We start from the raw sequence: 16,547 nt of genomic DNA, 5'->3' as shown, positions 1-16,547 counted from the left end.
GTGCTTTGCTACCCTGAAGAGATTTTGCTTATTTCCCTCTTCCCACAACATTAACAAGGGTTGCAGGCTATCTGAAAGACTAGGCTGCTTCAGATGGTGCAATTTGTGCTTTCGGCTCGTCCATTCCAAGACCAAGAATCTCACTTTGAAGTGTCATTTAATGTATTTTTTAATGCTATTACACTTTTTTTAAAAAAAAGATCAGTTTAATATAATGTTGTGTTGAAAATATGGACTTATGCAATTCTGATACAAAAATATGGACTAAACTTTGAAATATGGAAAATGAAAGTTACATTTTCAGACTTCAAATGTCATGATTTATGTAGAAAACTACTAAGAGAGTGAAAATTATCAAAACAAAAAAAATTAGTTATTTGCACAATAATTTAAACCGATAGATACAAATTCTACTCATCAAGCGGTGGCAGGAGAACACACACACAAAAGGTTTATCTTTCACAAGCTTTTGAAGCAAATGTCTCCGCCTTCTGGTAGAAGAGTTCAAGGGGACAGAGGAGAGATGAACGGAAAAGGATGGAAAGGTTTAGCTACAGTGCAGAGAAGTCAATCAGAACCCTGGGTCTGGGATGAGAAGGAAAGACTCCTCCTCATCCCAACCAGCAAGTCTCGTCTGACCCATGGTTCACTGTACCCCTTTCCCTAAACCTCTGCATTCCTTTTCTTTCACCCCTCTTCCTTCCACTTTAACTCTTCTGTGAGAAGAAGGAGCCACTGGCTCCAAAAGCTTGTAAAAAAAAAATGTGTGTGTTTTCTACTGCCACTGCTTGGTGAGTAATTTTTTTATCCAAACATTTGCATTAAAATGAAAATATGTAGTTACATATTAATCTGAACCCTAATGATCAGCTAGACTAATTACCAGTAAACCATATACTTAAAGAATCAAACTCGAGCATATAAAACAGATTGAAACATGTGATCATTTTGCAAATGAGTTAACATGTTAAATATTTGACATAAAGCATGTAAATGAGAAAAAGTTACAAAAGATTTGAAATTACATGTAGAGTTTACTGGAAGTTGCTAAATACTCCCATTCTCAAATACTGGATAAATAAAGTCTGGGTATTTGTGCGCTATCAGTTATGGTGCCTCGATACAAACAAGCAATTTCTAACTGTAACACTTGTCTTATTGTGTTAAACTATTAAGATAAGATGATAACTCTTAATGAGTAGATTATGAGGCCATTTTAAATTTTTAAATTAGGTCAACAAAAATGCTAAATATCGAAAATCAGTTTCTGTTGCCCTTGGAAACCATTAGATCAGCAACCTGTAACTGGTATTGCATTCTGGGATAGTTGCTCAGTAATAGGATGCTTTAACGTATGTCACTGTAATGTCATGTACTGTTTCAAGTAAATTCATATCTTGTTTGATGCAGACTGAAAAATGTATGAAATTTCTACTGTATCGCACCTCAGAGGGGAGTTTCCTTACGCCACTGAAAGCCATTGTTCTTCGGTTGTTGCAAACGGCTTGCTGCTGTGGTATGTTTCCGCCCTGCTGCAGCATCCAGTCCGTTCTTCACACCTGCCACAATTCGTAGGGCAGGATTTGTCACAATGCCATTTCGCCGTGGCTTCAGTAGCCCTCTGCAACAAATGTATACCACCACCTTTTAAAATTTTACATTTGAAAACTGCATAATAAAACAACAATACAATACTGGACAATCACGAATGGAGTGCAATGCCTATTAAACACACCTCATGTGTCGCAGACATACAAGGTGGAGCATATCAAATATCAAAATTTATTCCAAGTGATAACATTATTTAATACTATCAATTTCACTATCATAATGTCATAAAGTTGTCAGTCTAACTTTAAGTGCAAAGGAACTTTGCTGTATAATCTGATTTTGAACAAGATGATTCCTATGGGAAAAAAAAGAACGTATGATGTGGAGAAAAGTGACCTTCACTTTGTTTTATCTATACGTAAATAAAAATGGTACATTCTACTGCTACAAAACTATTCTTCGAAGTAGATAAATACTGTTCAAAGTTTTGTTTGTCTGTGGTTTAACTTCATTGTAGTCATTTCTTTCCATTCTTCCCTGTTTTCTTAAGTTCTCATGAGTGACTCTTCTTTTTTGCTCAATACAAGAAAATGTTTACCTACCTGGATTTTCTCCTTCCTTCCTGAAAGGAAAGTAGCTGAAGGCACTTACATCACTACAGAAAAAAACCAACTTCAAAGAAAAGAAAGAAACTTATCTCACTTACAACTGCCTTTCTTTATTGTTTTTCTCTTATTTTGTTGCCTGTACATGTTTTTATTATTTAAGTAAAACATGCAATGAGGGAATTTAAGGAAACAAGAATGAATGAATGAATGAATGAATGAATGAATGAAGTGCCAATGGCTTGTACAAGGAACCATTACGCAGCTTAAATAAACCAAAATCACTATGATCTGATCAAGATTTTAACCCCATCTATCATAACCAAAAAATACAGTAGTGTAACTTCGACTGCTAATAAAATGGAGTTGCTTTGTTTTCTTATGCAATAACAAGAATAAAATTTAGTTTTACAACACATACTTTAATGCAAATGGCAGTAAATAATTTATATTCATGAACACAGAGGTTAGACAAAATTATATGAATGCCTACTGAAGCATCCAAAACAATCTCTGAAGCATATTTAAATCCTGAATGGTGCTCAATGGAATTTTATAACCAAAAAAGCTGTCCCAGTTCAATGAGAGGTCTCATTAGATGGCAACAGTGCCTTTATAAATGCAACAACAATGGCTTAATGATAAACAGATTGTGGACAGCAAAGGAGATGTTTTATTCAATTCTCGTATTTGTCGAATGTACTTAGTGAATTTGAAGTTATACCACTGGCAACTTTATCGTCTAAGAATAGGCATTCCATGCTAGAAACAGGGCTTGGATCATTGCACATGATCATATACAATGGTTTTTTTAAACCTTACAACATACAGACAAGCATTATTTGGTTGTCAAAATCTTCATAAAAACTCCACTTCTATCACAGTTGAAGGCAGTCTGTGTAATGTGTTTGCAAGGTGTCTGCCAATAGCAGCCACACCTCAAATGTTTAGTTTATCATTCCTGTTGAAAGACTCTTGTTAACTCTTGAGCTCTGTAAGTGTGTATTAAGCCCAGCAGATACTTTCACGGCAGTGGTCTTTTAAGTATCATAAATAATAATCTGATATATCTACCATCATGTTTACTTTTTACTCTGTGATATCAGACGTATTACTGTATATGCAACCGATATTGTGGATGCAGAATTTGAGTGAATACTATCAACTGAAGGATGAAATAGTGAGCAATGGACAATAAACACTATATGATAATTAGATTCTTCAGCACTGGACTTGGCCAATTACATTTTCTCAATTTTTAAGAGAGAGAGAGAGAGAGAGAGAGAGAGAGAGAGAGAGAGAGAGAGAGAGAGAGAGAGACAAGTAGCCAGTTGTGAGCAAGACTCACATACTGAGGGTTCTGTGCAAATTTAATTATTTATAATATAAATGGCCATATCTTTTGATTGCATTGGCTTAGAAGCTTACATTTATTGTGCCCCTGAAAAAACCTTAGCATGTGGCATAAATTTCAGCTTGATACCTCTATCCATTCCTGAGATAAAAGTTTAACAGTTGGATGGACGGACAGACTGACAGACAACAAAGCAATCATATAACGGTTTAGATTTAACAGAAATAGGTACAGAACCCCAAAGAGTGTCTGAATATGTGTGACTGTATGTGGATTGGTGAAATTGAGAGAAGAATATGGATGCAAGAGTAAAGCAAAAATAATATGATGACCAGGGGTGGATCCTCTTGAAGCCCTGTAACAGGTATTGTGGAACGAACCAGCAAAATCTAAAAACAGACAATGTGGTATGTAGATATAAAAATGATAAGAGGTGAGAGACAATGGAGGAAAGTAAAATAATGTAGATACACAGAGAAAACAGCATAATTGTGAAAGTAATGAAGTAGACAATATGGAAATTAGTAAGTGAGAAGTTAAAAATTCATGATACATGAAGTATGATGACCAATATGTAAAGGACAAGATCCAGAAGACATCAAAATAATAGAAATAAAGAGAGTGATGAAAGCTAAAAAAAAAAAAAGACCAACATATATTAATTGTAGGTACACTGCAAAATGTAATGAAATCTTAGATTATCTAACTCAAACCTGTTAAGCAGATATTTGTTCTTGTACACTACTCCAACTGATCACTTTAACAAAGAGTGTGTTCACTATCATTCGCATATGGAAGCGTATGTGGGGGTATGGATATGAACTAAAAGCATAGTTATTCTAAGCACTGACCTGTTCCAGAGGTTATAAATTACGAGATTATGAACTAAGAAATAAAGCCTGGTAGAACAGTTCTACCAATTATCTAGCCTCCCCCCTCCCAACCCTATTTTTCCTATAAATCATAATATAGAGGTTGTTTACCATCAGATTTGTTTTGATACGAGGACTATATTTCACTTCTAAACCAGCACTGCCTAAATCTCTTACACTTTGCACACACTATCATTAGTGAATAGTCGCTAAAAGATTCTTGATCGTTACTGACAAGTACCACCAAATCATCATTAAGTGTCCAGCTTCTAAAACCAGTCTAACATATGTAGTAAAGACACTGCTGTGGAAGTTGTTATCATTTGACAGCTGCAGCAAAACTAGCTACCCTAGCAGCAAGTAAGCTAGCCATAAGATTAATCCCTTTTAATTATATTTCTACCAAATCAACAAAATGGTTGTATTTTTTCATTCCATGCATTAGCAAATTTTCAAGAGACATGAAAAATAATGAAATAATTGTAAAAGCAACTCTCATTGATTCAGTTACGTAAGCTAGAAGTTACTGATGAAGAAATACTCTCGAATACGTGTATAACTGCAGCTTGCTACACTGAAAGCAAGAGGATGCAAACACACATTTCAGGCATGAGAAGCATATATTTCTGTTTTTGTCTGTTATTACAATAGGTATTTTCCATGATATGTAACAATTTTGAATGTAGTCTAATAATTCATACAGACATACACTTCACCTGACTTTCTAACATCTTAATATGTCTGTAAATTTTGTTACTTTTGCTTCAAATGTGCATGTGTGTAAGATTCTTGCCATTTGTGGCTCTGTTGTAGCAACAATGTGGAACTGGTTTCTTCAGTAGTTCGACACAGTTTTATTGCTTTTGACATTCTATTACCACATCTGTGGAGTTTTCTCTTGAGTTACAGTCATGTTGACTTATTTGGTATGTTCAATAATATAGATATTGGATTCCAGTCAAGATTCCTACATTCCACATTCACTGATTTGACTGGAAACCAAGTGAACAACATTTCACGTTGTTGAGCAGATATACATCTTTCTGCAAAAGTTCAGGTCTTCTGCAGTTTACCATCCATTTTTTTTCTTAAAAGAAAATGACATTCTTCAGTAGACATCTGTAGATTATAATCATTAGTAAACTGTCCTGTAACGTATGATTTCATACCTCCCGGACAAGGGCGCCCATTCTGCTTTTCCTTTTCATATTCCCTGATAGCAATTTTAAATCTCCATTTCCTAGATAAATAACTTACATCACCCATTTCTCATTGTAAGCTTTCAGAATCTTCGCTTATAACCTCTTCTCCCTCAACAGTTTTACTAACTATTATTTCTTCATCAATTACCACTTCCAGGTTTGGAGGATCAGATCCTGAAGTGGAAAATCTTTATCATTCTTTTAGCAATTTAGAGACTGGACCAACAACACTATAAAATTACTTACATTTTAGAAAAAAATTTCATCATTTTTGTTTGTCTTGCAAGAGTTAACTTTGTATCTTCTTTCTTATGACACCGTAAATCAGAATGTCAGCAAAAACTCATGTCTTACAGCCATAAAGTCATCAAACTGTGAATTTGTTCTTCCTCATTTTTGGACTCAGTAGGCACAGCACTAACAGTAAAACTCAATATCTGCCATCCTATACTCCACTAAAACCTTTGTACACTGTAAATGCTAAAACATAAGAATGAATTTATAGAAATATATTCTCTGTAATGTCATACAATGGAATAACACATGTGAGGAGGAAGTGAACAAACATTGAAGCACACTCTGCATCACATTACATTGTTCTTGATTAGTGCCACGACTAAAAAAATTTTTTTAATGACAACACTCTTATTTGGATGTACAGTATTTCAACATCAAATCCCACATTCCTCTGGGATAATTCTTACCTCCCCCTGCCTCCCCCCTCCAGTTTTTGTTCTTGCTAACAGTCAGATATAAATTATAACTCCTTCATAAGCCCTAACATTACTTACTTAAAGCATGTCACTGACAAATAAAAACTGTTGAGTAGGAGAATGAAAGTGCACATACCACCCTCTCGTTCTCTTATGACCACCTGTTTTCAACACAATATTTCATGGAAAGAAATTCTGCACCGGAACAAGTATATACCATCTATTGTTAAGTTGTGGATACAGTGTTCTTGTGCACACCACATCTACATTTACATTTGCATACTATAAAGCATAATATGGCAAATGCCAGAAGACATTAATTGCATCACCATTCCAGTTTCAAAAACACGTAGTGTGTGGGAAAAACAACTGTAGGTGATTTAACCAATGGTCACAATGAAAGGTTCACATATGAAGAAATAACAAGATTTTTACCTTACCTGTCTTGCACAACATTTAACTGGAGTTTGTGAGAGTTTCCGTGACTAATGTTGACCTGACAAGCTTGTGGCAAATCGCAAAGCTCTTATTTAAATCTTTTCTAGTGTTTCCTTTAATCCAACTCTGTAGGATTCCCAGACTGGTGAAGAAATCCTAAGATTAGTCAGATAAGAAATTTTGTAAGCAATTCACTTGGATGAACTAAACTTATGCAATCTTCAACTGAATCTTCATCAAGCGACTTAATTTGCTGCAGATGAATAAATCTACAGTTTTGATCTTTTTGTATGATTTCAATTTTTCACCATTTCATGTATGTTTTATTAAATTTTCTTCATGGGGTACCCACAGATAAGTCCGCTAATCAATATCCACATGCTTTATTTCACATTTGCTAGCTCTGCAAAAGAAAGAATCAATGTTCTCATATGGAAAAGAGTGATGGAAAGTATCTCAGCTATTAATTTCAGTTTTGTGTGTGAATAATATTTATTACAGATTACTAGCAACCCAGTCTGGCTTCACACAGGTGGTACTAAATATCTAAGGCAAGATAATCTGACTGATGTAGCAGTAATTTCGTTTATGGGGCACTGCATAGAGGTATTGGGTAATAATGTTAGGTACTGAAAATCATCACTTTCATATAAATTTAAAAATTAATGCAGCACACACTACTTGGTGGCATACTGCAGCACATAAAGGCTTTAATGGACTGCAACCCACTAACTGTGTAAACTGTGTCTCTGTGGTCACTCGTATGTTGGTGAGATAATCATACCTGTCTGCCACAAGTATCAAACCCCTACAGCAGCTTCACAGAGGTGTAAGAATAATAATAATAACAATAATAATAATTTCATTTCCCTCAATGTCCCGACGCAAATCTTTCTAACTGGACATCACTTCGCTGATTTTTGTCTCCCTAGTCAATTATTTAACTGGGAAAGGTGACCTACAGTTTAACATGGAGGCCAAACCACATTTCACATCTGGCAATGTCTACATCATTGACAGGTGAATGCTATGTTCAAAGACTGAGTTTTCAGACAGACTCTAGACCACCAGGCCTGACTCAAATTTTCCTGGTGTCTGTACCACTGGCTGTACCACTAGATGGTAATACATCCATTTTTTGCAGCGACAGTGGATTTTATTTAATTACAGTTCAGCCAATTTCCATGAAACGTTTATAAATTATATACATTAACCTTCCTCACCAATCAAACAATATATTAGTCAAAATCAGTACAGTAATTCCTGAGATTAGCCCATACACACAAACAGAAGTGAACGGGAAACTTCAATTTATGAATACTATCTTCATTCATTTTGCTCTTTCTTTGTTAATTTAGTTGTCACATATTTTTTTCATCCTAAAACGCTTATACCTCAACCAAATCTGTAACAAAGTCCACTTGGTCCTCAACATCCTCATACATTTCTGGACCTTACTGCAATTGGCACATTTATGTTAATAATTTTTTTTATTAATTTCTTGATAAATGTAGATATCGGCATTCCGTACCTTTATTTGCATCATGTAAATTCTTATTTTTCTTACCCATCACTCGTTTATCCTGTCATTACATCCCATGCTTGCCAAATCACTTATGACCACTATGTAACACTGTGCAGTATAACACCATCTCCACTGATGAACACGTCCTGATAAATATTTATTTTTTTATTTCATCTCATTTTCAGCAGAAATTGCGAATCAGTAACTAAGCACATAATAAAAACTAGTGTTTCCTTTCAATGTTTGTTGTTTCATGTTTAAAGGAGTAATATGCATTTGATATTCTGATACTCATATTATGCTGCAATCACTGTATATCTCACAAATTTATTGGTTGTGGTTATCATACCCACATCATTGCTCAAGACATAACTCTTATTGAAACAGTAAAAGCTATTTACTGTGATGACACATTTAATATATTTTTTATATATCTGGGAGATTAAATTTTTCATTAACAGATTTCCACCTTTTGTTATAAAACAAACACTTCCATTTGAAAATGACAAACCTCAGGACTGAATTGGTAGGAACTATCTGTATCAAATGGGGGAGACGAAAATGTGTTTCGATAGGTATTTTACCTTTTTCTGTGTTTCAGCCAGACTTTTGCTGTTGCCTTCATAAGTGATGATCTTGTGCCTATCTTGACATGTTTTTGAAGCATCCCAGCATTCCATATTTTGTACCTGGCAATATTGAAAATGTACCTCAAATTAAACTTCCACCAACCGATATTGTATAGGAATTTTGACTGCTTATAAAAGCATTAGTGTGGTAAATTCATGTATGAAAACTGAATTAGTGCTTCAGCACTTTGTATAGGTAAAAGTAAAATTGTTCCCAATATAAGTACGATCATAACATTTCCTTAGTTATGTAACTTTTCTACTCAGAACTAGTACAAAAAAAAAATTAATAAAATAAAACCTAGGAAAAGTAGCACAGAAATAAGAGGGAACAATCTTCTCTTTACCTAAATACTCATTGGCTGAATATATTTGTAAGTTTTAATGATGGATTATTTATATTTACAATTAGTAGAAATGACTTTTAGACTGGTGCAAGAATGGAACCAACAGACAGCATTTTACTGCCTTTGAGACATATGTATGACTGGAACATTTTGAATTTTTATACAGAATATTTCCTTTTTATGTTTTATTTCTTTCCGTTCATTAAAAAAATCCTCTACCTTAAAAAATGACAAATCTCATCCAAACAGCTGTTTGATAACACCAGATCTTGAGACTTCATATTTCATTCTGTCATCCTCTCCTCCTAATCAGACGACCGAGCCAGATTGTAGCCTTTTCGCCAAAATGCATAATCTACATGTTGTAAACTCCTTGTGAAGACAATCCAGTAAAAGAAATTTAAGTTATTATTAATGAAATAAAAGCGCATGCATGATGTGAAGGCCAATGTATCTTTCTCTGCTTCACTCCCTGAGCAATGGTTAAATTTTGACACTTTTCATCCAGAGTGATAGCATCATCATGTTTCTTATTTAGGGTGACTATAGTGTGGAGCAGAACATTTTTCTTAACAGAAATGCCTACCTAACTGGAGTATTATTAATGACGAATATTCCTCTTGATTTCAGATCTACAACAGATTGTGTAAGTTGCACTGTCAGTAGCCAGTTATTACCTAACAATATTTTTCATTTATTCATCATGCTCCATACAACCCATTAGGAAGGGGACTCTTCAAGGATGTAAAATGACTCAAAGTATTTATAAACAAAATACAAGCAAATTTATACTTAAAATTGTTTTCCTCAAATATCTAGACTCCTGAAACTGAAACCTCTCAAAAACTACATCTGCAATTCTTAACACATTTACCTTCACTGCTTATTTATCAGCAAAGTCCAAGAGGACTTCCACAGAGAGTAGCTGTGTATTAAAATTATCTTCATACTACACATGTATTTCAGTTAATGTACTGAATATCAAATATTCAGTTGAATATTTGTCTTGAGTTTAATAGCTACGAAATAAAGTAATTACTATTCCCCAATACTACAGCGAGAAAAATAAAGCTGCAGCCTTAACATGATACTGGAAAGTTCTGGATGGAATAGAAAGAATAAATATGATCAATCAACAAATAGTTAAGATGCTGAGTAGTAGATGCACACAGACATGGTTGAGCTTGTGGCCAAGCTTTCTGAGGAATATCAGTCCCTTAGGAATCATACATAGAGGCACTTCAGCAATCGTTTTTCCCACACTCCATACACAAATGCAACTAGAAGAAACCTTGCTATGAAGTACAATGGTGTACACTCTGCCATGCACTACACAATGGTTCAGAGTACAGGTGCAGATGTAGATGGTACAGGTGCAGATGTAAATGGTACAGGTGCAGACGTAGATGTAGACGAAGACCTAACAAGCAAACAGAACATGCACCACTGGAAAAATGCCACTGTTTGTTTATTAGCTCTGAAAAAGGGCACTGCCCAAAAGCTTAGCTCTTAGCTTAATCTACATTATGTGCCTGGTTACTGCTTTAAGCATCAACTTTATGGCAGGTGATTCTCTTTATTCTTCCAACAACTTCATAGAGCGTATTGGAAAGTCTGACTGAACATGAATTATAATGACACTTAAAGTAGAATGAACTTAATGAAAAGGAAAATAATATGAATATTAAGTTTTGAAACTAGCATATCAGAAGTCAAAGACAAAAACTGGCAGATAAATAAAAGAGTGAACAATGCATGGAAAGAATTTGGAAAAATGAGCAGGGTTTTTGAATTAAGTAGTGTCTGAACTGGAGAGTTTATAATAAAAATCAATTACCCAGTTTTGGCTTATGATAGTGGAACAGACTTTCAAAGCAAAAGATATTTTAAAAAAGCATTGCTCAAAGAGCAATGGAATGAAGAAAGACAGTAAAACAATCACTCTGATCAGGAAATAGGCTGGAGTGGAAGACAATTATGATTATAATGGAGATGGATGAAACATGTAACCAGATGAACGGATGCTAAATAAAGCAAGAGAGGTGCCCAGATTAAAGATGGATAGATGACATTAAAAAAACATGCACAGTTGCACGTAGCTGAAGATTCTAATGCATGGAAAAGTTTTGTGTAGGCTTCTTTACAAAAAATATTATATAGGGCTGTCAGAAAGTCTGAAAAGCCTGTAAGAATATTGGACGGCAGGCTGTGCCGAGAAATAATTTTTAAGAAAAAAAATTCAATACGTTCTGTCACTTCCGAGTTAATTAGCACCACTATTAAGGCTGTTGTGTGTGAAAATTCAAGTGGCCTGGCAATTAACTCAATAACGGTTCTCAAATCTTTTTCTTAAAAATTATTTCTCACCACAACCTATCCTGGAACACCCAAACAATCTTTTCAGATTGTTTCTGACTACACGGAAAGAAAGAAAAAAATTCAAATGTGGTTATCTGACATTTCCACACACCATGACCCTCAAACAACTGTAAATTACAAGTATTTCATTCTCTTTTAGTTAGTGTCAGTAAATTCATCTATTCACATCACAATAATTAAACTCTTACTTTCCAACGTATCTGAGTGTAAATCCTTTGTGTACTAAAGATTAAGACAAATCACACACAGTGTGTCCTCTGATCTTCATGATATAAAAATACTAAGTATAATCATTTACTACATATAACTCCTTAACTGAAATTAACATTTTTAGATGAGGCTTGATGACTGACATTCAGTTGTTTTTCTAAATCAAGGTTCTGAGTAGAGTACAAATGATTTGAACTCTAACATGTCATTAAAAAATATATTTTAGTACTACAGTCTGGGCACGATTCAGTTACTATAATTAAGTTAATAAAAATCAGCATATGTGGAATCAGTAACCCATAGTTAGACATGACCAAAAATCTTTTAAAACATTGAATTAAACACTCTTTAATAATAATGACATTCACAAACTCTAAGTACCTTGATAAAGTCAAATAGCTGCAAGGAAGAAAGTCCTTTAGCCATATACACTACAGAACTAATTACATTCAAAAAACTAGCTATACAGATTTGTACTGTAAAATGAATCGTCCTTAAGTCCTCAAATTTTGCTCACTATTTGACTTTACAAACTGAAAATTTGACAACCAAAGCAAATATGACTACTTGCTCCACCATTACATGCAACTTACCCGCCACCAGAGTTGGCATTTGTGTATTCAGATGCACCCTGAGATGACAGAAGACCTGGAGGCCCTCGACCCACAGCACTCGCACTATTACCGAGAATTATCCTCATGTGTGTGTCACGTGCAAAGTGCGGGTCTGCCATTAGGGATGCATTCCTATAAAAGAAAGTGGTGTCAGTGTGTAGTGTGCGGCAGAGTCTGAACTGTATATACAATCAAGAATACATGTGAAACCAATGATCGTGATGAATAAGGCCACTTCAGATATATGATAAATCTTTATTTCTGTTACAACTAGTTTCATAAAGCTGAAGCAGTCTTACTCATCATGGTTCAATTCTACAGAGGTGGACACCCACAGTACAAAATTTTCTGCAATGCTGATAAAACACTACACTGATAAGTATCTGTAATTACAAAACACAGCATTATCTTTGAAACAACTGTGCTGTAATGATGTTTACATAGCTGAATACAATTTAAAAAAAGTTTTTAAATGCATGTCTATGTGTGTGTTATCAAATAACTTCTTCAGGTTGATTTCTCTCTCTCTCTCTCTCTCTCTCTCTCTCTCTCTCTCTCTCTCTCTGTCTGTCTGTTTGTCTGTGTCTCTCTGCGCGCGCACACACACACACACACACACACACACACACACACACACACACACACACACACACACACACACACACACCGAATCAGTGAGCTCAATCTGAATCTGACAGTGTCTCTGCCAAAATATCACATAATAACTGAAGATCCCATTATCGCCAGACATGTTTTGCAAGAAATCTGAGAAATCCATCACGTAGAGCTAAGACGGCCAAATACAACAAATGCCACAATTCATTATGATGTACCCAAAAAGCTGCATTTCTAATGTTAAACTTCAATGACTTCACATTATTCCACAAATCACAACCAATGACAACTTGTTCCTATGCTTATGCTGCAGGTTGTCAGATTGACTTACCTACTTAGACAGGGCTAAATATCATGTTTTGATAAAGTGAACACACATGGATCCAAAATTGAGGCTGCATCATTATTCACTATGAACTCAGTAGCTGAAAAACAGATGGACGTTGACATTATGGTAGGTTGATACTGTAAAGTATCAACTAGGCTTTAGGAAGAAAAATCCTGACATTTGCCTACAAATAATGCAGGAAAACCTAAATCTGAATGGTGGACAGCTATCCTTAGTTAGAAAACAAGAGGCAGATGTTAGTCCTGCTACAGCCCATCAACAGTAGCCAACTCTCATGGAAGCACAACAATTACGTACCAAAGAAGCTACAGCTAGTAACAAGATCTTACTTATTTTGTAACACACTGTGCTGAAGTTTCAGTGATATGTTCTTGAATGGAGTTGTTGACATGTATGACCGATATATCCTAACTTTACTGGATGGATATTCTACACATCATTTCCCTTGCAGAAAGGAGAATCTTTATTATCAGAGTTCTCACAAAGCAGCAAAGAAACTTTTTAACTTATGGAGGGGTCAGAGCTCACTACAGCTTACAATACCACCATTTCATATTCATTAAATTTAGTGATGTGTAAATGACAATTCTGAAAGATCACACAATCACATATCTATATAAGATGACTGAAAAGGAAAAAACGGGTTTCGGAGTATCAATTGCCAACTACTTTTTTTATAGAGAATTGGTTGACATCACATCACACGCCTAGATATGCAAGGAATTAAGCCATTTTACAGTTATCACCAGGAACCAACTATTAACGTAACTGTCTCCCTTCCCATTATATCAACACAAGTCCTTCTATTCAGGAGACATTTTCTGATAGCTGTAATACTTACAGGAGTCATTTTGTTGAGGCTTGACCACAATTATATATTTTCTCCTGAGACTGTCTGTTAAAGAATGAAGACATAGTCCCTACTACATGTGGTGGTCATGTAGAGATGAACTAAAACTAATCTTTTCTCATCTAAATACATTCAGATTCGAATATTTATCATAGAATAGGTTAGTTACCAATGCCGGCAGCATATTTACTGCTCTGGCAGCAGCGTATTTACTGCTCTGAAGTATTCAGTAATATCTAGTGAGGTTATTACGGATCCTGAATGTCATTTAATCTGGGTGAAGTTAAGCATCAAAGGTGGGTCAGAATGGTAATCACATGTGTCTGGCTCTGTAGTGGTAGAGTGCTTCATAGAGTACTTGCAGAATTTGGTAAATAAGTTTCCTGATCATGCTTTTGTAATAGGGGTGACTTCAACCTACCAGGTATTGACTGGGAGAGTCAAAGCTGGTACCAGAGCCAGAGGCAGGGATTCACGCAACATGATTTTTTAATGTCTTGTCTGAAAGTTGACACAAGCAGGTAGTTAGAGAACCAACTGGTGAAAATAACATCTTAGATCCCACAGTAACAAACAGATCTGGAAAATTCTTGAATCAGTTAACGTAGAGGAGGTATCTATGACTACTGGTGCTGCAAGGAATGTTAACAAAGATAAGAAAATATTTTTGCTTAGCACGAGTGACAGGATACAAATTGCAAGGTTTCTGAATAGGCAAAATCAAACATTTCAGTACCAAGGATGACAGTGTGGAGCACAAATAGAAAAAATACAAAAGCATCATTCAATACACCTTAGACAAATGTGTTGCGAGCAGTATGTTAAGGGATGGGAAAGATCCACCATGGTTTATGAGCCATGTTACAAAACTGATATGTAAACAGAGAGAGATTTGTCACATATTCAAGAGAAATCAAATCCTAGCTGCCAAACAAAAGCCCAACAAAGCAAAAATGATCCTAATGAAAGCAATGAAAGAAGCATTTAATGACTTAGAGAGTAAAATATTGTTGAAAGAGAAAATGACAGCTACAAGGATGAAATACTGAATTTGATCTTCCAAAATTATTTCACTGGAGTAGATTGTTATACGGACCCACCATCCATCTATCATACAAATTTTGATATGGCGATTTTGAAATTGGACATCAAAACAAAACAAAAAACAACTATTAGATGGTAACAATCTTATCCCATACAAAATACTCTCCATTACAACTAATACATTTGCCCCACCGGTGCTTCCACTGCTTCAAACATTTTGGTAGTCATCTTTAGAAATGGGTGACAGCTCCTCCATTGTTTTTTTCTTGACTTCTTAAATGTTGTCAAATTGGTGTCCTTTCATGCCCACTTTCATGCATTCAAATAGAAAAATCCACACAGAGCCAGGTCAAGCAAATAAGGTGCATGGGGCAACAAAAACCATGTCATATTTAGCCAAAAACTGGATAACAGATATGGCTGTCTGTGTACATGTGTAGTCATGGTGGAAGAACCAGTCTCCCGAGTGCCACAAATTGGGCCTTCTTAAATGAGCACTGTCGTGCAATCTCTGACAGTTGATCAGTTGTCAGTCGACGGTCTGTGAACACAGGCCCTGGATTTTTTTCAATATTTCCATCAATTCAGGCAGTTTATGGAAGTCTAGAACAAGTTTGTCATCGATCAACATGTCACCATTTTTAAATTGAGCAAATCACTCTCTTACACTCAAGTTTTTCCCATAGTGTTATCATGGAAAGCTGTTTACAACATTAAAACTTAAACTCACCATCATAAAAAACAAAACAAGAACAAAACAGTGCTTGCAAAAACAACCACAATTGGCAATGAGTTGCACTATACACATCTAGCGGCAGAAATGCATACTACACAAGTTCCGCCCATGGTGAAGGGATTTTTTTTACACCCTTCTACAGTTGCTTTGCAGTGGAATGGTGTCAGGACCAGATAACATACCTGTAAGATTCTACAGAGATCAAGAGAAAGAAAATGCTCCCCCTTCTATCTGCAGTTTATCATTGGTCACTGGAGCAACAAGGGGTACATAGTGACAGGAAAAGAAGAAAGCACCTCAGTTCTGTTTTCAAAAAGAGTTGTAGGAGATGCATGTAATTGTAGGCTTCTATCATTGATGTCAATCTGTTATAGAATAATAGAACTTGTTCCATGCAAATGTGTTATGACAAACTTTAAGAACAACAATTTCTCTGAAAAATTCAACACGGATTACACAGAAAGACATCATGCAAAACTCAGCTCATGCTGGTCGTCCACGAGATCACAACACA

The 16,547-nt window shown here is 35.3% G+C and overlaps 1 protein-coding gene across 8 annotated transcripts in view; it reads right to left on the bottom strand.

Annotated features, from left to right (window-relative positions):
* The window catches only part of LOC126283943 (ankyrin repeat domain-containing protein 50-like), a 471,892-nt gene that overhangs the window by 19,689 nt on the left and 435,656 nt on the right, over positions 1-16,547 (bottom strand). For 4 of the 8 annotated variants that reach the window (XM_049982337.1, XM_049982340.1, XM_049982341.1 and 1 more), the window contains 3 exons: positions 12,419-12,571; positions 8,845-8,949; positions 1,446-1,621 (listed from right to left, as the gene is read on the bottom strand). In XM_049982337.1, coding sequence (XP_049838294.1) covers positions 1,447-1,621; positions 8,845-8,949; positions 12,419-12,571 — 433 coding nt within the window. In that variant the 3' untranslated portion in view covers position 1,446. The remainder of the gene's footprint in view (positions 1-1,445; positions 1,622-8,844; positions 8,950-12,418; positions 12,572-16,547) is intronic. The other 4 variants (XM_049982338.1, XM_049982342.1, XM_049982343.1 and 1 more) reach the window with 1 other exon arrangement.

Source organism: Schistocerca gregaria, chromosome 8 (assembly GCF_023897955.1).
Source record: "Schistocerca gregaria isolate iqSchGreg1 chromosome 8, iqSchGreg1.2, whole genome shotgun sequence".
Lineage (NCBI taxonomy): Eukaryota > Metazoa > Arthropoda > Insecta > Orthoptera > Acrididae > Schistocerca > Schistocerca gregaria.
This window is presented reverse-complemented; position numbering and strand designations above follow the sequence as displayed.